Source organism: Vombatus ursinus, unplaced genomic scaffold (genome assembly GCF_900497805.2).
Source record: "Vombatus ursinus unplaced genomic scaffold, bare-nosed wombat genome assembly UNPS02014781.1, whole genome shotgun sequence".
NCBI lineage: Eukaryota > Metazoa > Chordata > Mammalia > Diprotodontia > Vombatidae > Vombatus > Vombatus ursinus.
The window spans coordinates 40,055,156-40,076,932 of NW_020954559.1; the positions used below are offsets into that span (position 1 = coordinate 40,055,156).

Below are 21,777 nucleotides of genomic sequence, written 5' to 3' on the forward strand. Positions count from 1 at the left end.
CCGCTTCCCTGGTATTTAACAGACAACGGCACAAGGTGCCGTTGCTGAGCAAATTCATCCCCTTGTGGCCAGCTTTTTGGTGGTGATGGCACTCTCCCAACTTAGCTAAGCTGGTCAGTCCTCAGATGACAACCATACTGTGCCTTGCCTAGCCAATCGATGAAGCTCTTCCAACTCAGCAGAATCCATTGAGGCTCATGCATTCCTGGCATCACCTCTGAAAACCCAAGACCACTTCTGTGCTCCAACAGGGCAACAGAAGAACTTGAGCGGTGGTGGGATTTTATTTATTTATGATATAATATGATATATCAGAGCATTAAGAGAACCTTCACCAGGAGGGAGGTAGTTGACCCAGCTCAGACCTGGACACTGCGCCACATAGCATTTCCACTTGCCACGCATTCCACTAAAATACCAACCTCAAAATAAAACACTTCATCGAAATGGGGATTGTTGGTCTTCTTTTTCACTTTAGTCTTTTTTGCTTCTGATCTGTTAAAAAAAAAAAGAAAGAAAGAAAGAAAAAGAAAGAAAGAAAGTAAAGAGGGTTGAGAAGGAAGTAACAACACTGTTAAACAAAAGCCTTCCAGGCTTTGTGCTGAGCTATTAAATGCACAAGTAGTTCCATGTCTTTATTTATCTTATAAATATTTCTATTTCTCTGTTAACTCCAGATGGTATGCAAATTAGAAACTTTTACTGAGCCAAAAATAATACTTGATGTGAAGAATATAAAGATTTTTTTAAGTGCAATTTTAAAGAAATCAAAGAAACAAAGGGAATGCAAAATTGTATATCCCACCTCAGAGCCTTTTCTGGCATCTTTTCTTTCTGGATAAGGTTACTCATCATCATAACACAGTGCTAGGTTATACGCAACATCTTACCAGCACCAGTTCAACCAAATCAAGCCCCTCAGAGAAGACTTTCTGAATGACACTTGCCTGTATGGTCCTGCTAAAGTAACTGTGGCATAAGGGTCGCACTGTCCGTTCACTATTGGGAGGCCTTGGCACTCTAGAACTCTGAAGAAAGAAGGGAAAGGGAAAAAAAAAAGATAATTAGGACAAGGACCTAAGACTCAACTAAAGCCTCATGTGAGGACTTCCTATGGCAAAGCTTGATCTATCTCCCTTTCTTTGGTTGGGTTCAGGTATTCTTCAGACCATAGGAAGGGGAGAATACATGAGCTGGGTTAGGAAATAAGGGTCTCTGAACTCCTTCCAGGCCTGGGGCAGGGGCCTGTGGAGAGAAACAAGCTTTCAGTCCAGTCAATTAATCTATGACTCTGTCTGTGCTATGACTCTGTCTGTGCTATGACCTCTGGAGGTCAAACATGTGCAAGAATGCCTGGATTGGCCAAGAATTGCAAAACACTTTGGTAAGAGAGGAAGGATGTTTTCCAGAGGATGAGTAGGCACGAATTTTATTCTACAGAATACAAATCACAGGGGAAAGAAAGTCAGACACCTTGAGTTGATTTATCAGACTTAATATGTTTTCATATATATATATATATATATATATATATATATATATATATATATATACACACACACACACACACACACACACACACACACATATATACACATATATTATATATATATATGAAATGGCAAGGTACAAGGATACCCTGGCAGTATTACTATAGAAGACAGTCTTCTTCCTGGTTTAGGAGTTTTATTACATTTTCCCTCCTCTCTAACCTCCCTCCCCCACCCACACCCACCCACACTCAATACCCCAGAAATAGTCCATAGCCACTAATCTTGTTTATTTAAAAAAAACACTTTGTACTTTGGTCTATAATTGAAGATTTTTCACCTCCCTACCAGAGCAGACTTCTTCTGAGAATAAGAAAAACTGATAATCAGTTCCATTTCTATTTTACAATCTACTTAGTGATTATTATCCAATTGAATGATATTCAATCTCTAGACTCTGTATCTTTGCCTAGGCTGTACCCCATGCCTGGAATGTTCTCCTTCTTTGTTTCCACTTCTTAGAATTCCTAGCTTCAAAGATTAGCACAAGTACCTCCTGCTACATGAGATCTCTCCTGACTGCCTTATTCTTTCTCCCATCCCACATGCCTCCCTATATGAAGTTTCCTTGTATTTTACTTTGTAGATGCAAAATGGTGGGTCAGTGTAGTGTATAAAGAGCTGCTTTTGAAACCAGGAAGCATTAGGTTCAAATCCCACCACTAACATATACTGGCAAGTTGCATAATTCCTGTCAAACAAAGGTAGAATTCTAGAGTGCTCCCCAACCAGATTAAAATATAATTCAATTATATAATTAAATATAATTGACATTGAAGTGCTTAATAGATGCTTGTTCCTTTCCTCCCCCTTCCCTCTTTATCCATAAAATTCTAAAAAACAAAAATACATCAAAAACAAAACCCTGGAGGAAGGTCTCCCAGCTCACTGGATTTCCCTCTTTGGAATTTTATGATAACAATTTCATTTGTGATCTTCATCAATGAACAGATTTTTCCCATTGATGAAATCACAGATACATTAAAGTATCCAAGCAGTGAAAAATAAAGCCCCAAATACCCTCAAAGGGTTACTTACATATTTTAATTATCGCCCTGTGGTAATTCTCCTTGCATTTGAAAAGAGAGTATGACAAAAACACTGATCTGAAAGAGTTCAAAGATTTTGCAAAGAGTAGAATTGTTTCCCTTCTAGACGGAGCCAAAAGGCACAGTGAATTATAAGCCTTCTGAGTCCCCCAAAAGAGAATCAGCCCTATGAATAATTGAGCAGCTAAAGTATGTTTTGAAGACTGCCCCAAATTTCATCTGCCCCACTGAAATTTGCCCAAAGTGGCTTCTCACCTCTTGCCAGGTTCTCTGAGATACTTGCCCTTGGAGTTACTCTTTTCATTTTAAGGCATGGTTTCCAAAAGACTCCACACTAAAATGTAATTGTCTTATCCAGTCATAAGGATAAATGAATTTTAGTAGTCATCAGCATGGATTTCATTATAGAGTTTGCAAGTGATACTTCAGAGAAGAGGGGCCTGAACGATATACGCATTTCAGAACATTTCAGCGAGGAAAAAGGTTTTTTAAGAAGCAGGCCTGGACGGTGCATTGCCCTAGCGAGGAAATACTAGACAGATAAGGGACATGGAGTGAGAAAAGACACTTCAGAAGAAAATTTCTCTAGCTTTGGAGGCAGATAGGTGAGTGCACAGAGCGCTAGGCCTGAAAGCAGGAAGAACTCATCTTCCTGAGTTCAAATCTAGCCTCAGACACTTACTATCTGTGTGGCCCTGGGCAAGTCACTTAACCCTATTTGCCTCAGTTTTCTCATTTGTAAAATGATCTGGAGAAATGGCAAATAGTCCTAGTATCTTTGCCAAAAAAAAAAAAAAAATCCCAAGGGGGTCATAAAGAGCTGGAAATGATTGAAATGACTGAGTTATGTGACCCTAGGGAAGTCATTTAACCTCCATCTGCCTCAGTGTCCTCAAATGTAAGATAGGGGTCATAATAGTAGCATCTCCCTCCCTGGATTGTTGTGAGGATCAAATGAGGCCATATCTGTAAAGTGTTCAGCACCATACCTGGTACACAGTAGGTACTTAATAACTACCTGTTTCCTTCTTCACAACTTCCAAAATATTCTTTCCTTTCATCTTGTCTTCCAGTTTTTGAAGTGGTCTCAAGTGAAAGAGGGATTAGGCTTGCTCTGCTTAGCCCTAGACAACAATTTGGAACAATGGGTAGAAGTTTTGAAGAGGCAAAATTATATTTCTAACAATCCACAGGTAGAAAAGAAGGCATTGGAATATTATGGAGATCTTTGAGCAAAGGCTCGTTGACTCCTCGTAGATATATTGTAGAAGTATCGATACAACTTAGACATGTGTTGTAGAAGTATCTTGATCAAGTATTACATGTATTGCACTGGATGCTCTCTAACGGCTCTTCCAACTCAACAATATCAACACTCAATTCAAATCCCACTTCATTGATATCCAAGGCAACCATGATGGTAGCCTTAGTCTAGGGGCTCTCTTCTCTGAAAAAGACACCTAGTCATATACCTCTAAATAAGGAAAAGGATGGTAGGGCATTGTTTCAATACTGAAAAAGTTAAGCAGGGCAACACACTTTTCCCTGAGTTATTAGAAAATAATTTACTTTATTATGGTACTTTAAGGCTTACCAAGTATTTGTTTCCAATTTTCCAATTTTATAGAGCCAGGTCTGAGACTCAGAGACTTACCCAGCTGAGCTTATAGCTTAGCTTATAGTTAAGAAGTGATAGAGTCTAGATTCAAACTCAGATCTTATAGGTTTTTCTATGTCACTTCTGTTTCTTCTACTTCTTTCTACCTAAGGAAGGAAGTACTTCCCATCAAGGTTCGGGAACCTACTACTCTTAAGTATCAAATATACTGAGCAGCGTCTCAAGATCTATTTCTGGAAGTGAGAGCACTGAAATTCAATAACTAGGATGGGAGTGGGGCAGACATAGTCAGAGCATCCCTACAGCCCTGTGATCTGGGAAAATACCCTGAACTCCTGCACTACTGGCAATGAATTAAGGAGGAGAAAATAGCAATGGATTTGGATTCAGGGAAAGGAGATTCAAGTCTTGGCTCCATTTAGTATCTTTGTAGTAAACAGGGACTTTGAATAAGCTTTTTAATCTCTCTGGGAATAGTTTGTCTCTCCTGCAAAATGAAGAACTCAGACAAGATCATCTCTAAAGTCCTAGTTTTAAACCCTATAATTCCAAATGAGAAATATTTATGCCTAAATATCAAACAACACCTATACAACCACCTATTATGTGCCAAGCATTGGAGACGGAAAGACGAAGAAAGGCATAGTGGTTGCTCTCAAGGAACTTATAGTCTAATAGGAGAGATATCACATATATACAAATACAAGGTAGAATGTGAGAAGGGCAAAAGAGAAATCTGAATAAAGTGATCCAGAAAAAAACAGATGAAGAAGAAATAGTTTTGTATGGGAGGATCAGGGAAAGCTTCCTTGAGGAAATAGTCAGTACCTGAGAAGGACATTTTATTTTAAATCAACAAGATTCATTTTTTAAAATTTGTTATTAATTTATTTTGATTTATCAACAATTACTTCCATATGTTTTTGAGTTTAAAATTTTTCTCCCCCTTCCTCCACCACCCTCCCGTTGAGAAGGACATTTTAAAGAAGAGACTTAAACAGAGTTATGAGGTGGGAGAGGATTCCATTCATGGAACATGTGACCTAAGCAAAAATCACAGAGGCAGGGAAATATCAGATAATGCAGGACAATACTTAATAGTCTGGTTTGGGTGGAAAATAGAGTTCATGAAGGGAATAATGGAAAGAGACAGATTGGTATTATGGAAAGAACTCTGGAGTCAATCCACTTACTACCTTGTGACCTTGGGCAAATCATTTGACTGCCCTGTGACTCAGTTTCCTCATCTGCAAAAAAAGAGGGAGTTTTACTAGATGGCCTTTAAAATTTCTTCTGCTTCTGGAGCTACGGTTCTATTACTTGAAATAAGACTGGAAAAATAGACTAGAGTCAGATTGTGGAGGCCCTTAACTATCAGGAGTTTTTATTTTATCCTGTAGGCAACAGGGAGTCATTGAATGTTTTTTAGTGAGAAAGTGGCATAGGAAAAGTTAAGGTTTTTCTTTTTGCTTTTTTGGGGTGTGGGGGTTAGGGAGTAGGGAAACAGCTGTGTGAAAGATGGATTAAAAAGTAAGACCAGAAGAACAGCACAATCAGTCCTGTAATCTCCTTTACTATCATCTAGGCAAAAATGATGAGATTGCCGGGTAGTGCAGCTGATAAGAGTGCTGGGCCTGAAGTCTGGAAGACTCATCTTCCTGAGTTTAAACCGAGCCTCAGATACTTGCTAGTTGTATGACTCTGGACAAGTCATTTCACCCTATATGCCTCAGTTTCCTTATCTGTAAAATGAGTAGGAGAAAGAAATGGCAAATCACTCCAGTGTCTTTCCCATGGAGTCATGAATAGTCAGACATGACTGAAACAACTCAACAACAACAACAAATCCTGCTACCACAGGTGTTCCTTAGGCTACCCCTTTTGTGACTTCTTTTCCCCTTTTAGGTCATCAGACATTTAGGTCACATGTATAACAATGTGGGCAGCTGGTGGTGGGGAAAGAGCAAGTGGGAGAGTAGGGAAGAAGCATAACGTATGACCTGCCTCGTACCAAACTCCCTAGGAATGAGGCTCGGGTCTTGAAGGAAGAGGTCCTGCTACAGCACATTGAAACCCTAACAACCCGATGGGAAGAGACTCCGTTAAAAGGAATTGCCATGTGGAATGACTTTCAACAGATACATTTTTGATAGCCTGAAATATCTTAAATTTAAAGCTAAGCCTGTCAAGTGAGAAAGTAAAGCCATATATCAGTCAAGTGGAGAACACATGTTTTGCCAAAGTGACTAGGAGAGCAACATGTGTGGAGAGAAAAGACTTCTCTACCTAAATGCAGTTGAAATGAAGACATACTTCTGGGGAAATGCAGTTTGGAATATGCAACTTATCAGACGCCCCAAGGCCTATTGGGTTAAATCCTTATCTCAAATGCTCAAAACCAGAGATCATATTTTCCATAGCTCATAAAAACTGATCCCTTAGAAGCCAGGTTTTACATGAACCATGAAGATGAAGATTTTCTCTTTCTCTCTTTTTAAAGAAACAGATTTCCTTTTTAAAAAATCCAATCCTCCAATTCAGTGAACACTTATAAAATATATACTATGCGTCATAAGCATCGGGCTGAGCACCATCAGAAAAAGAGAAAGATGAGAACAGTTTCTGGCTTCTAGAAACATATTTAATACCTACACAAATAAATAAATGGACAAAGGAAATACAAGATAATTTGGAAGAGAAGGGAAGGAGACGCTAATCACTAAGGGGATTAGGAAAGGCCTGAGGTATATAAGAAGTGGAACCTCAGTTTAGCCCTGAATGGAGCCCTGAATGTTGGGTGGAGTTAAAGAAAGAGAACATTCCAGGTATGAAGAGGGGTGACAGAGATAGCCTACATAAAAGGAGAGCAGAGATGGACCTTCATGGCGAGGACTAGCAAGTGGGCCAGCTGGACTAGAACTTGGAATGACTAGAGCCGCATGAAATCATTCTGAAAAGCTATGTTGGAGCCATATTGAAGGCAACTTTAAATCCCAAACAGAAGAATCCGTATTTTGTTCCCAAAGTAATCTTCTTTTCTTTTACAATCTTTGTTCCTCAATACACATGATGAGTTAAGACCTCAGTCCAAAGACCCTTCAGACATTTCAAACTGTATGTCCAGTAGATATCTTGAACTCAATATGTCCAAAACAGAGCTCATTGTCTTTTCCCTTGAACCTTCCGTCTCCTACCATCCTTCCAGGCCCCAAGGCTCACAACCTAGGATCTTTGACTATCTCTCACCCTTCAAATCTAAGCAGCTGCCAAGACCTGTCAACTTTCACCTTTGCAACATCTCTCTAATATGAACCCTTCCTTCCTCTGACACTGCCACCACCACTATTCTAATATAGGTTCTCATCACCTCATGCCTGGACTACTGAAATAGCCAGCTGGGGGGTCTGGCCTCGTCTCCCCTACCTCCAATCTATCCTCCATTCAGCCACCAAAATGATTTCCTAAAATAAAGGTCTAATCATGTCACTTCTTCCTCTCTGCTCAATAAGCTCCAATGGCTCCCTACTGTCTCCAGAAGCAAATACAAAATGCTTCCTTTGGTAGCTAAAGCCCTTTATAATCTAGCTTCCTCCTACATTTCCAGGCTTCTTACACCTCTACTTTTTGATCTAGTGACTCCGGTCTTTAGGCTATTTCATAAACAGGACACTCTATCTCTTGGTTCCAGGCATTTCCTTTAGCCATTCCTCCATGCCTCCAATGCTCCCCCTCCTCAACTCCAACTAGATGACCTAGATGGCTTCCTTTAAATCCCATCTAAAATCCCACCATCTACAGGAAGCCTTCCCCAATCCCTCCTAAATCCAGGGTCTTTCCTCTTTTAATTATTTCCTATTTATCCTACGTTTGGCTTGATTTGCATATTTTTTTGTTTGCAAGTTGTTTCATTAGATTGTAAACTCCTTGAGGGCAGGGAGTGCCACTGTCTATACAGTGTGGGGCACATAGTAGGCATTTAATAAATGTTATTAAATTGAATTGAACAATGGAAAGGATGGGCTTAAAATAAAATAAAAACCCTGAGAGAATCAAGAGACAGAAAAACAAAAACAGGAAACATAGGGATCACTCAGGTAAAGAACTGATGATGAGTTTGCTATGTAATCCCAGAGAATTACTGTAGCTTCTCTGGGCCTTAATGTTCCCTTTTGTAAAAAAAGGCAGGAAATTATTGATCTATCAAACAGCAGCATGAAGATTTTATTATTGGAAATTAAAGAAAACCCTGGAAACCCATAAACTTAAGTAACCCCAACTTGTCAGTTTGTTCATTTTTATTCATCCCTATTTAAGGTGAAAATTATGCTACAATATGATATAAGATACAATATGATTTAAGAAAGAAATAAGACACAGTCTCTGTCCTTGAGGATCTTACATTCTAATTTTAGATAAGACATGACAATATTTCTAAATATGACACAGAAACAAGCACAAATGAATATACTGCCAAGTTATGAACGATATAAAGCTATGGAGTAGTAAGAGGAAGGCAAGGTATGTCAGTTAAAAACAAAAAACAAAAAACAAAAAACAAAAAACAAAAACAAAACAAAACAAAAACAAAAACAAACAAACAAAAAGCCTAATTTTTTGTAATCCTTTCCCATTATCCCAAGTTGGAAAATCTGCCAGCAATTCTGCCTTGCACCCTTCTCCCTATACTGCTACCTTCTCAAACCACCTTCCCAGATATTGGGAGCAACAGTAAGTATGGTGTATGGCATTATCAGAATTCTGATGAGGAAGCTAAGAAACTGCTTGCTCTTCCAAACTCAAACAGAGAGACAAAAATGGCTTTTTATCCAAAGGCTCTGCAATCAGTTCAATCAAAAAATATTTCAAAAAGAAACAAAAGGAGGGGAGAAGGGCAATCTTTCAGCATGTTATTCAATGAGTGATCTGTGTGCCCCTGTAGTAACATGAATGACATTTTCTTCTATTCAGGGGCAGGGAAAGAAGCATGAATGTTGGCTTGAACCTAGGTATGGAGTAACACTGGTGTGTCAAGTTCCAGCACGTTTGAGAGCTGTGTTGCCTAAAATACACAGATCCCCACCTTGCAGTGATTCAGACAGCTATTACAGCCTCTGCGTGGCCCACATTTTCCAAGGCATTCCTGATTTTGAGAAAAGAGAGTGTTCTTTTAACGTGGCTTTGCAAATGGAATATCCTTTGTCAGATCCAAGTGGTCCAATTTTTGGTTTGGTAAATATGGTGAATGTAACTATGGGTGACAGCATAGCATAATGAGAAATTTAAAAAATGGCCTGAGAGTGAAGAGACCCAAGTTCTAGCCCTGGTTCCATCACTGACTCTGTGTAACCTTAAGAAGATAATAATAACAACACTAATAATAATAATAATTAACATTTATATGGTGCTTTAAATTTTGCAAAACACTTTATATGTGCTACCTCATTTGATCACTTTACCTTTCTTGGTCTTGGTTTTCTCATCTAAAATATCAGGAGGTAAGACTAGTTAATTTTTACGTTCTCTTCTAGCTCCAAATCTTGTGATTTTCCACCCACCCAAATGTATGCCTTTCTTGTGAAACTAGTATGTGTGTACTTATATTGGATATATATGCATAGGAGAGGCAATTTGACAATAATAGACACTGGGCTTACTTAAGAGTCAAGAAGATCCAGGTTAAAGCATATCCTCTAACCTCTACAGACTCTCAGTAGGTCACTTAACCTCTCAAGAGCCCAGATGACTCTCTGAAACTATAATTTACAGAAGGGCTTGTGGTCTGAATCAGTGGAGTGAATTTCTACACCGGTTGTTCTTTACCTTAATGAAATCAACAAAAAAAAAAACTATCTTACACAGCAATTTTCTTGATAGAGAACATTATATATCCTGACTTTTGGTATGGAAAATTATCATTAAGCCATTTTCAGTTGTGTCCAACTCTTTGTGACCCAATTTGGGGTTTTCTTGGCAAAGATACTGGAGTGGTTTGCCATTTCCTTCTCCAGTTCATTTTTACAGATGAGGAAACTGAGGCAAACAGGGTTAACTGACTCGCCCAGGGTCACATAGCTAGTGTCTTTGGGTGGATATGAACTCAATTTTTTCTGACTCCAAGCCCCAGTGCTCTATCTAATGTACTACCTAGCTGCTCATGGAAAGAAAGTCAAGAATTTTTTTTTCCTTTTATCTGGACTAAGGATTTTAGCAATATTGGGGGATCTCAGATGATGAAACTTCCTCCTACCATTGTAGACCTGGAACTTCTCTGCAGCCTATAGCCTTACAGTTGTCTGAAATACTGTCAGATTAAGTGATTTTCCCAGAGTGTTTACCCAGGTATTTACCAGGATGTGTCCAAGGTTAGATTTCAATCCAGGCCTTTCTGACTCTAAGAACAACTCTATTCAGTATCTTATATTGCTTCTCAGCTGACTGGAAAACAAGTTCAGATACCTGGCAGGTGGCTTATTTTAGTGTCAATAACTTAATGAATTTATTAGCTTTAACCTCTTCTCATGTCTCTAGTATAATAGAAAGAACACAGAGACTTGTGGGTCAGAGTATTGGGACTCAGTTCTGACATCTGCCACTTATGAGCTATGTCAGTTTGGGCAAGTCACTTAACTGCAAAACTAGAGATATAAAACTTTCCTTGTCTCCCTTACAGGGATGTTGTAAGAACCAAGCAAAATACTGCATCTAAAAGTAAACTGCAAAGTACTATGCAAACAGAAGATGCTGTTACTGTTATTGATGGGTTATCCTTCAAGGTTTCAAGAAATGCAAACTTATTTTGGCTCCCCTGAAACAATTTATCATTTGTTGATGCTGCAGGAAATTGGTAGTGGGGATAATTGATATGCATCCATGTAACATGGATGCTCTGAAAGAAAATGGGCTTTCGGGTCTGATAGCCAAGAGTATTTATAAGTATCTAATATAGAGGAATTTTTCCCAAGTCTCATTTCTAAAGAAAAACATTGTTCCAAGACAGACAGAGAGAACATTTAGAATACATTTGGCTAACCCATTAGAATTCCTCAGTCTCATTCCCTCTCATATGAAAACCAATTTGAGAAATGCTCCATTCTCTAACTCAAAACAAAGATTGGCTCCTGATTGCAGTTACATAAAGATGTCTTGGGAGAAAGAAAAAATCAATCCCCATACCATCTGGCGTGCAAAATGCACAAACCAGAATAAAAACTGCGTGCGCGTCAATCACACTGTTCTCACAGTAGAGAGTTAATTCATTAGCACCCTAACAGTTTTATGAGTCAATTATAACACAGCTGTATGGCTATGTGAAAAGCTCTCTTACTGTTTCTGGCTCAGAATATAGCAAGTTAAATTTTCCTTTAGTTCAAAAATATAGTGGGAAGTTCCTAAAATACAGCGAGACATACACATGATTTACATTTGTCTAGAAGACTTTCTTTATGAAATATATTATGTGTTAGGATATTATATAATATGTATGGCAATGAATACTGGGTATCTCCAAAGACTTGGTACAGTTTTAAACTTATTAAGAGAAGTTTTAATCCTATTAAACTCAAAACTACATTAAGGCTTTGGGGACACCCTACATAGATTTTAAGCACTAGTCCTTTGTAGTCAGCTCACTCTGCCCACCCCCTTAAAAAATAAGAGAAGGTGGGATTTTGAAGTCTAGAAGGTGTCCACTGTAGTTAATTAATCCAGATTTCCCCTTAAATTCTTTTTTATTTATTAATTTTTTTATATTTCCACCACTTCATCCTGGAAAAGGAGTACAGTTCTATGGATATAAGGTTGGATAAGTTTGGATATCTAACCTTGACTTTCTTTTTTCTACCTGTGATCTTGGGGAACTCCCTGGTGACTTGGTTTTCCCCACCTAAGTATGGGGAAAACAGAAGGCAACTCCTTCACAATATGGTTGTGAAAGTGAATGAACTAATGGGGAACTGTGCTTTTGAGTTCCTTAGATAAGAAGGAATTATGTAGATACAGATAATAATCACAATCATAATAATAATCACTATCATGGCCAGTACTCTGCCACTTAGTGCCCCACTTCTCAAAGCTTTCACACTCTTAGTTATAAAGGGCTGTAAATCAATAGTATTCTAGTTTATTTTTCCCCTTCAATACTTTCAAATGTGATCTCTGTCAGGTTTAAGATCTTGTTGGAAGCTGAAAAAGGTAATTTCTCGACTGACTTCACTTGGCAAAACTGTGCTCTGCAGTGCTTCTATTGAGACAAAAGCCAGCATAGAAAGAAGGCATTTCCTTCCTTCTCTGACAATCAGCATCACAGGTGAAGTTGGCAAGAAGAAGCATGTTAGCAACCTGCTGGCTCCTGGCTGGAAAGAGAGGGGGGAGGGGTGGTGCTCGGCTATGGTTTTCAAGGTTATCTGCCAGACTCCTTTGTTTGGCTTGTTGGATGATGAAGCATTAAAATAGACAGGAACACTTAACCCAAGCTCCACAACTGAGTAGGCAGGTGCAGGACACACGGGGGAGAGATAACGCTATCACAGTGACAAGGATCTTTGCAACTCTTCCAAAGACACGAATGTAAAAGGATGGCAGACAAAAAAATTCTCCCCAAGTCTTAGAGAAGAGAATTATCAAATGTGTCCAGGCCAAATTTCTCTTCCAACATCATCTTTTCATTGGTGCCCACTGTAAATACTTTGTTTCACACAAATATGCGCAGAAAATTTTTCTAAAGCATAGCCAGTGACCTAGTACACTGATTTTCCACTGGGCTAAAGACATGTTCATGAACAGTCAATCCTTTTTGTGTGGGACAGCCTCCATCTCAAATCCAAATAACTTCAATTTACTTTATTTACAGCTATTCTATATGCATGAAAATTGTGACTGTAATCATCACATATTTATTAAGTATTATAGTACAGCACTGAATTTGGTGTCAAGATAGAGCTAGGTTCGAATCCTGCCTCAAGCACTGATTAGCTGCGTGACCTTGGGCAATTCACTTAAACTCTCTTAGTCATAATTTCCTCACCTGTAAAATGAGGATAGTAATGGCATTTATCTCACAGGATTGTTATGAGGATGAAAAAATATATATATATATATATATGTATGTATATTTGATGTATACAAACTACATATGTATGTAATATATGTTCATGTATATATGTAATATGTATGTATGTACTTTGTATATGTTGCTTTGCAAATTTTAAAACACTATACAAATAGAAGCTCTTTTTGCAGTGGCAAATTGAGGGGATGTACATCAATTGGGGAATGGCTGAATGAGTTGTGATATATGATACTACAATACTACAATGCTACAAGAAATAACAAGTGGGGAAAAATCTGGACTTACATAAACTGATGCAAAGTGAAATGAGCAGAACCAAGAGAACACTGTACAGAGTAATAGCAACATTGAACGATCATCGTATGTGAATGACTTAGCTATTTTCTGTAATACAATGATCCAAGACAATTCCAAAGGACTCATGAGGAAAAATGCTGTTCACATCTAGAGAAAGAACTGTTGGAGTCTGAATGCAGACTGAAGCATATTATTTTCACCTTCTTTGTTTTTTTGTGTGGTTTTTTTTCTTTTGGTCTGTTTCTTCATTCACAACACAACTAATACAGAAATATGTTTTACATGGTTGCACATATATAACCTATATCAAATTGCTTACTATCTTAGGGAGAGGAAACATGAGAGAAGAAGAGAGAAAATCTGGAACATAAAAAAAAATTTTAAATGAATGTTAAAATTGGTCTTTACATGTAATTGGAAAAAAATAAAATACTATTAAAACACTGTATAAATGCTAGCAATAATTATTATTATTACTATTATTATGACTGAGGGATACAAAGAAATATGAAGTATCCGGTCCCTTCCCTCAAGGAATTTACAATCTAGTTGACAAAATAAGACATATTACATTTTCAAAATACAAGATAGTATAGAGTAAGTGCCAAATAAGTAGTATAGATAACAATTGCCATCAGAGTTCAGAAAAAGGAGAGATTGTGGTAGGTTGAAGATTCCGTGAAAAATAAGAGAATCTGAACTGGGTGCTGAAAGATGGGCTTGGGCTTGGACTTGTCTAAATAAAGAAGAGAGGGAAAGACATTCAAAGAAGGAGAATGGTGTGATTAAAAACACAAAAATGGAAAAGTTTATTTGAAGGAAAATGAGTAGACCAGCCTGACTGAGGTATACTACATTCTTTATGGTACGTGGAAGGGATGTGGGGATGTTCTGAAGTACTTCCTAACTATGAGGATGAAATTACAGGGGACAGCTACAATACCCTTCCAAAGAAACTTATTTCCCAGCTCCTGTCAAAGGCTGAATGCTGCATAGACCATTGGTCTGACCAGATTTGGCACATTTTATGTTCAAATGCAATAATGATGATGGTGATGATGATTATACAAATTCAACTTTTTTAATGAGTTAAAATGAACTTTGATTTATTTCTTATAAGGTTCTGAGATTTAGAGATGAAAGAGATTTTAGTGATCACTTAAACTAGATCCCTCATTTTATACATAAGGAAATTAAGCACTAAAGAGGCAAGATGAATTGTCCAAGGTCACACAAGTGTGAAGTGGCTTAGTTAGGATTTGAACCCAGGCTTTCTGACTTCAAATGCAATGCTCTTTCCACTCTACCATACTTCCTCTTCCCACCGATGTGGTCAAACTTCACAGTTTCACCCAAACAGACTGAAAAAAAGGAGGGCAGGGAGACCCACTTTCTTCTCTTCATCTAGGTCACTACAGGTTCTGTTCTCTATCAACACAAAAGTGGCTTTTGTTAAAGGACAAACTTCAAGTCAGCATATTAACTCCCCAGACAGAAATCAGGATGACTCATCAGACACCACAAACTGGAATGTTAGAAAGTAAAACGAAACACCCCAAATCTGACAAGCTTGGGAAAAGCCACATTGTGGCAGGAACTGCTGAGATTGTCTTGCAGCCATATTCCAGAAAGTCTTCCCTCTCACACATACGGGTCATATGACCTTCCGGGCTCCAGACAGTTCTCTGAGACTATAAATACACAAGGGATCTGCATGGTTTCCTTCAACAATGTAATCACAGGTATAGAAGAAAATAAATAATAATAGAGGATAAGATTTCCTTGATGCGGAGAACTCCCAAGTGGGGAAACTCTCTCCATCAATGTAGGTTAGCACTTTCTCTGCAATTAAGTCTTACAGTTGCCTGGAGCACTGAGGTTAAGTGACCTGTCCAGGGACACACAGTAAGTATATATCAAAGACAGGAATTGAACCCAGGTTTTCCTGGCTCCTAGGCTGACTCTCATTACTGTATGAAGATGGTGATGATGAGATAGATGACAAAATATCCACAGTATACCTTAAGAACCCAAAATAAAAAAAAAAAAAAGTTTAGCATTTGTACCTCTGCTGCCAAAACAATTCCCTCCCTTTTTTTTTTAATGAATGATGGGATAGAAAACCCCTTCCCACCTCCCTGCCTGTTGTACTTCCAGTTAAGTGTCAACCAGCCAGCTAATTGTGTGCCTGCCAAGCTAAAAAGACAAAGAGTGCAGGTCTTTCCCAAAACTTAATTGTGGACCCAGACATATCTACAGCTATACCTCCAGGAATGGGGTAAGGCTTAGTGAATTTAATTTCTGATTTTTCTCCTTAGATCTCCAAGTGGTCACAAAAACATAAAGACAAGCAATAAAGAAACAGGTTGGCAGAAATAAGATAAAACCTACTTCTGGGAAGAATGTGGGCAACCCTTTCTAGAAGTTGCTCATTTCTTCAAAGACAATGGTCAAGATATGCCAATCAGAAGAAAGTCTGTTTTCAGAACAAAACAGACAGAAGGAGAGGGGGAAGAGAGAGGGAGAAAATCTCTTGTTTTTCTTGCCTGAATCAATCAGTCAATAAACCCTTATTAATGTCTTGCTAGGCTCTAAGCTCTGTGCTTTCTTTGAATCAAATTGGTTGAATGACAGAAAAAGAGAGATTGTCAGCTAGATGGCACCTGTGAAATCAAGAAACAACTTTTTAAAAGTCCAGTTTAGGGGTGGAAAGTGGGAATGCAGTGGAGAAAGGCAGGTGTATTTTAGGTTTCTAATCTGTGCTGAATTCTGGGAAAGGTGTATAAAGATTCCATAGAAGGTCTTTTCCCCAGAGACCTTGCTCTGAAAGTTCTAGTATTTTGATCTTCAGAAAAAAATGAGCAGCTAACGTCTTGAACCAGGAATTGCCTAATGCAGAAAATGGGTTCCAGAGCTAGATAAACTGATCAGATAAGAAACTCAGCAACTCGAAATTCTAGAGCTTGACTCAATCACTACCATACTTCAAGATTGTGAGTTACAAGCCTTTCCTCCATTCTTCACTTTCTGTGCCTCTAAAAGGAAGGTTATGATGCCAGGCTAAATGATGCTGTAATCAAAGCAATATAGAATAGTGGAACTAGTACTGGTCTTGCAGGCAGAATTAACTATATGGATGAAAGACTACTGTGCTATAAAAAAGATGCAAAAGATGGTTTCAGAAAAACCTAGGAAGACCTGTATGAACTGATGAAAAGAGAAGTGAGCAGAACCAGGAGAACAAAGTATACCAAAACAGTAATATTATAAAGATAATCCATTTAGTAACTCTGATCAATAAAATAATCCATCACAATTCCATAAGTCTCGTGCAAGCACTTTTGGCAAGCATCTCCATGTCTTATGCCTTGCTTAATGTTAATGACTGGAGTATTGAACAAGATATGCATTGTTACAGTTTTCAAGAAATCTTGATTATTTTGATGTAAGGATGGGAGACAACTTGTCAGAAGGTGGCATTTTGCTCTGTCAAATATTTTTTAAAAATCAATAAACAGAGTAGGATCTTGTATTCTCACATATTTCAGTTGATTATGTGGTAATAAATATATGAAATATCTCTTGTCTATTTCCATTTAAAACGTTCATCTAGGGTGCCCCTGAAGCATGTGAAGGTTATCTTCATTAAAATTGTATCTAGACAGGAATATAAGCATGTAAATCAGGGATGTAAATGTTCTCTTGGTCACCTTTTTCAGTATTAATAAGCTTTTAGGTGAAAGAATATTGGTATTAGGAAGAAAAGGCATCATCAAATGGGGAATGGCTAGAGAAATTGTAGTACATGAATATAATGAAATGTTGCTCTGCCATAAGAAATGACATTAACTCAGAGAAGCATAGAAAGACTTATATCAACTGCTACAAAGTCAAGTAAAAAGAGTTAGAAAACCAATATACATAATGACTGCAATAATGCAAATGGAACAAAAAGCAAGCACAAAACAATTTTATCTAAACATTGCAAAACTGTAATGCCCTGGCTGACTCCAAAGAAGAGATATAAGCAAGAGATAACGCTCTTTTCTAGAGATGGCAGCTCATAGCTGTGGAACACTGCACATGTTGTTAAGAGTTTTTTTTAATGTGCTGATTGGTTTTGCTGAATTTTTTTCTCTCCTCTCCTCTCCCTTTCTCTCTCTCTCTCTCTATCTCATTTTTTTGGTTAAAAGAGTTAGTTCTCTGGCTGAGACAGAGGGGGGCATATACAGTGGGAAATTCAGGAAATGTAAAAACAAGAAATCAATAAAATATTTTTAAGTGGTTTTTTGTTTTAGAGAGAAATGTGGGGTCATTAAAAGGACTTAGAAATTTCCTAAAGGCAATCTTGACCATTCTCTTTTTCCTATTTAGCCTATTCAATTCTGGCCCTAAGTCACTGTCCATTTGCAGTGCCTATCCATGAGATATAAATGAACAGACAACCACTATGGCAGGGGTTCTTGACTTTTTTTGTGCCATGGACTCCTTTGACAGTCTGACCAAGTCCATGGACCCCTTCTAAGAATAATGTCTTTTAAATGCATAAAATATAATACATAGGAAATCAATAATACTGAAATACACACACACATACCCCAAGTTTGCAGGCCACAAGTTACCCATCTAACTACATATAATAGTTGGGGTATTAAGCATTCTTTATCCATTTGGATTCTCCTGCATGGATAGTTAATCCAAATTCTTTTGAGCACTATTAATATAATGTTACTTGATGCTAGAAGTAGAACGCCATCCACAAACAGGATCATCTGGAGGATGTCACCATAATCCAAGGTCATATTGGTAGTCAATGGAAAAAGAGAGACTAGAACTCAAGTGCCCAGCTCTTTCCACTATAGTATGGCTGTCCATTAACTTACTGACTTGTGGTATCTATTTCTCTTCTTCATCCATGAGCAAAGGTAATAGAGTTCCAAGTTCAAAATCATTTTGGAGGTGATGTACGTTTTAAGAAATCTTGATGCTGAACCTTTCACTGTTTCCTACTTTGATACATCACCATGAAGTAGAGGTTCTTAAAGACGTAGACGAGGAAGTAAAAGTTCTGAGAGGACCTTTCAATCAAAAGAGAAAGGCTTCAAGTGCAGGCGTGATTTTTTTTTTTTTAAATGGTGCCTTTGTTGTCTGAAGACCAATCTAGGTTAGTTCAGAGGGCCTTTTCAATAGAAAGTTGGTCATAAGTTGAGGCACTTATTTTTTCAAGGATCAGCAACTTAACCAAGTTGATCTTAATTTAAGTGCAAACAGGAATGGAAGGGGGTGGTTTTCACTGATGGAGGGAGTATTCACATGGACGAAATCTGAGATCCTTGAATTAGTCAAAAAATAAATGCTATATAATATAATGAAAATGTACAATCTGGTATCTCATTTGTTAAAGGACTGGAAGGCAGAGCCATATGGCCTGGAGATCTCCTTCAGTCTCCTGCCATGCATAAACCAGGGAAAGGAACAGCAGTATTGTCTGTGAGGAACACCTGGCATTCGGTATAGGTCTGGCTTTGAAACTAAGGGGGAATTATCTAAAAGAAACTCAGATAAAAAAAAATTAAGCAAATGTTTTGATTCTCTACAATTGAGGAGGGTATGGGCATCTAAGAAATGTGAATTTTCTCTTTTTTCCTTCACCCTCAACCAGAAACTGCATACTTTGAGTTCTTCCATAAGTGGACGTGAGATCTTTTTTTTTTCTTTGGATTATGTGGCAAATACTGCTGGTAATCCATGAAAATCAAGTTCTTCCGATACTTCTGGAGAGTCCCTTTCCTCTGATGATATCAAAGCTTTGGGAATGCTAATCTTGTTCATCTTGGCCACTCTGCCAGAAGCAAGCAGGTAGCAAACATTTCTAATCACAATTTAGAAGGAAAAATCCAAGTATAAAGAAAACTTAATAGTAGTCCAAGGTCAAAGAACAAGTCAGGGGCAATATTAGCCTTGTATTACATCAACAGCTACCTCCTTACAAAGAAGATAAAGTGAATTCTGTCCCATTCCCTGCTAATGTCACACTGATGAGTGGGTCAGACAACTTACTGTCCCCTTTCAAAGGGCTTTACTTTTATTTAGCAAAATCAAATCAGTCACACTTTGTAAACACCCAGTATTTGCAAATACTCAGCATCATACTGGGTTTTTTTCATCATATTCTAAGATAATGATTTTTTCCAGTCTTCTGGTATGCTTCTTGAGAATGTTCGTTGTTATAACATAGTCACAATCTACTCCCCAGTTTGGTGAATTTTTTTTTTTAGTTAATTAAGTTGATTTAAAACCCTTTCCAGTCCTCCAAGACTAAAGGTACTTCATACATGTCATACCAACTGAAGACAATAATCATTTGAGGTTTATCATTAATGTGCTCTTTTCACTTAGTCATGCTTGGGCAGTTGCAGGGGGGCAGGGAGAGAGACAGGCAGACGGGGAGAAACAGACAGACAGAGAGAGACAAAGACAGACAGACAGACAGGCAGGCAGGCAGGCAGGCAGAGAGACAGACAGAGCCAGAGAGAGACAGAGAGAGAGAGAGAGAGAGAGAAATACTCCCAAACCAGAATATTAATGAGGGTGCAGTCAGGCCTGCAGCATATCAGGTCCAACTAGCTTGAGGTAAAAAGGCTGCTATTGCAGCTACCATGACTTCCCCTGGATGACACAGCAAGTTTCCAATGACAGGGAGCCCCAGAGCTGTTTTTAGACTTTACAGAAGCAGCATATCCTTTATAACTGTTTCCTACTGTACTGTCTACCAGCAAGGCCACAAGTGATTAAAAATGGTAGAAACAGTTTCAACATCTTTCCCTCAGAATCCTAAAATGGAGGCAAGAAGCTAGACTCACTGACATGTTTTCTGTTGTTGCTGTTTTGGTTTTTTCCTCCTTTTTCCTCTTTATTATGATGGCTTAGAGGCATAGGGCCAAATGCCTGCAGAATAGGATAACTAACAGTATGTGGTTGTTACATTGCAAGGGGCAGAATTTGATTCATGGCATAGTTGGATATATGTCGTAATGAAGCATATTCTAATGACTTCTTGCTACATAAATAATGCTTTCAAATGAATCAGCGCAAAGTTCTTACATTGAATCAAGGGAAATAAAGTCACTTTTTGGCTAGAATTTATAAGACACTGTCTATGCATCTTTTCCCCTACCACCTTCTGTTTACTTCTGAACATTACAATGTAAATGCCATCATGTAGTGAAAAGAGCTCTGAGAGACCTGAGTGTGAATCCTCATTCTACTGCTAATTGGCTCTGTGACCTTGGACAAATTGCTTAACCCTTTGGATCTTTGGTTTCCTCACCTGTGTCAGGTGCTAGTCACAGTTGCCTGGGAAATAAAAAGGGAGTATGGTGCCCTGGACAGAGTGTACTTGGAATCAGGTTCAAATTTCACCTCTGACATTTACTAGTTACTTAGCCTCTCTATGGATCTCAGTTTCTTCATCTGCAATATGGGGTGGAGGGGGGGAGAAGGGGGGTGGTATTGGACTAGATGATCTCTGAGTTTCCTTCCAGTTCAAAATCTATAATCGTACTCTCCTAAAATGAGCTTCTCTGGCCAAAAACAAACAAACAAACAAAAAAACAAAAACAAAAAAACCCAACAACACAAAACAAAAACAAACCTTGTAAAATGGGAAAAAATATTTTTAATTAAAAAAGGTTTGTGACTCAGCAATATCATATTACTACACCTATGCCCCAAAAGAGATCAAAGAAAAAGGAAAAGGAGGACCTATATGTACAAAAATATTTACAGCAGTTCTTTTTGTGGAGAAAACAAAGTGAAAACTAAAGGTGTACCTATTAATTGGGGATAATTTTCTTTTTGCTACCTCTACCTCAAAGGACTGTTGTAAATGAAAGTACTTTTGTAAACTATTAGGTATTATATGCACATGAGGTATTATTATTATTGTTACTCCAACAAACATTCTTTTGTGGAATGTTCTAAATTCCAGAGCTAAAGAACTCCTGAATTCAGAACATCCCACAACGCACACCAATGTTACCCATGATTTTGGTAAAGGATTCCTACCTCTCTGCTATAAGCACAACTACTGAACATCACCAGTACATGCAGGTAACACGTACTGCCATCTGTGAAACACTTGGGGAACTCTGCATGCACAGACTGGTACAAACATCATTTATCATGCAGACAGCT

The 21,777-nt window shown here is 38.1% G+C and overlaps 1 protein-coding gene across 2 annotated transcripts in view; it reads right to left on the minus strand.

Annotated features, from left to right (window-relative positions):
• Positions 1-21,777, minus strand: part of LOC114046205 (ras GTPase-activating protein 3) — a 287,044-nt gene that overhangs the window by 71,486 nt on the left and 193,781 nt on the right. For both annotated transcript variants that reach the window (XM_027866456.1, XM_027866457.1), the window contains exons 6-7: positions 948-1,028; positions 423-495 (exon numbers count right to left, since the gene is read on the minus strand). In XM_027866456.1, the coding sequence (XP_027722257.1) occupies positions 423-495; positions 948-1,028 (154 nt within the window). The remainder of the gene's footprint in view (positions 1-422; positions 496-947; positions 1,029-21,777) is intronic.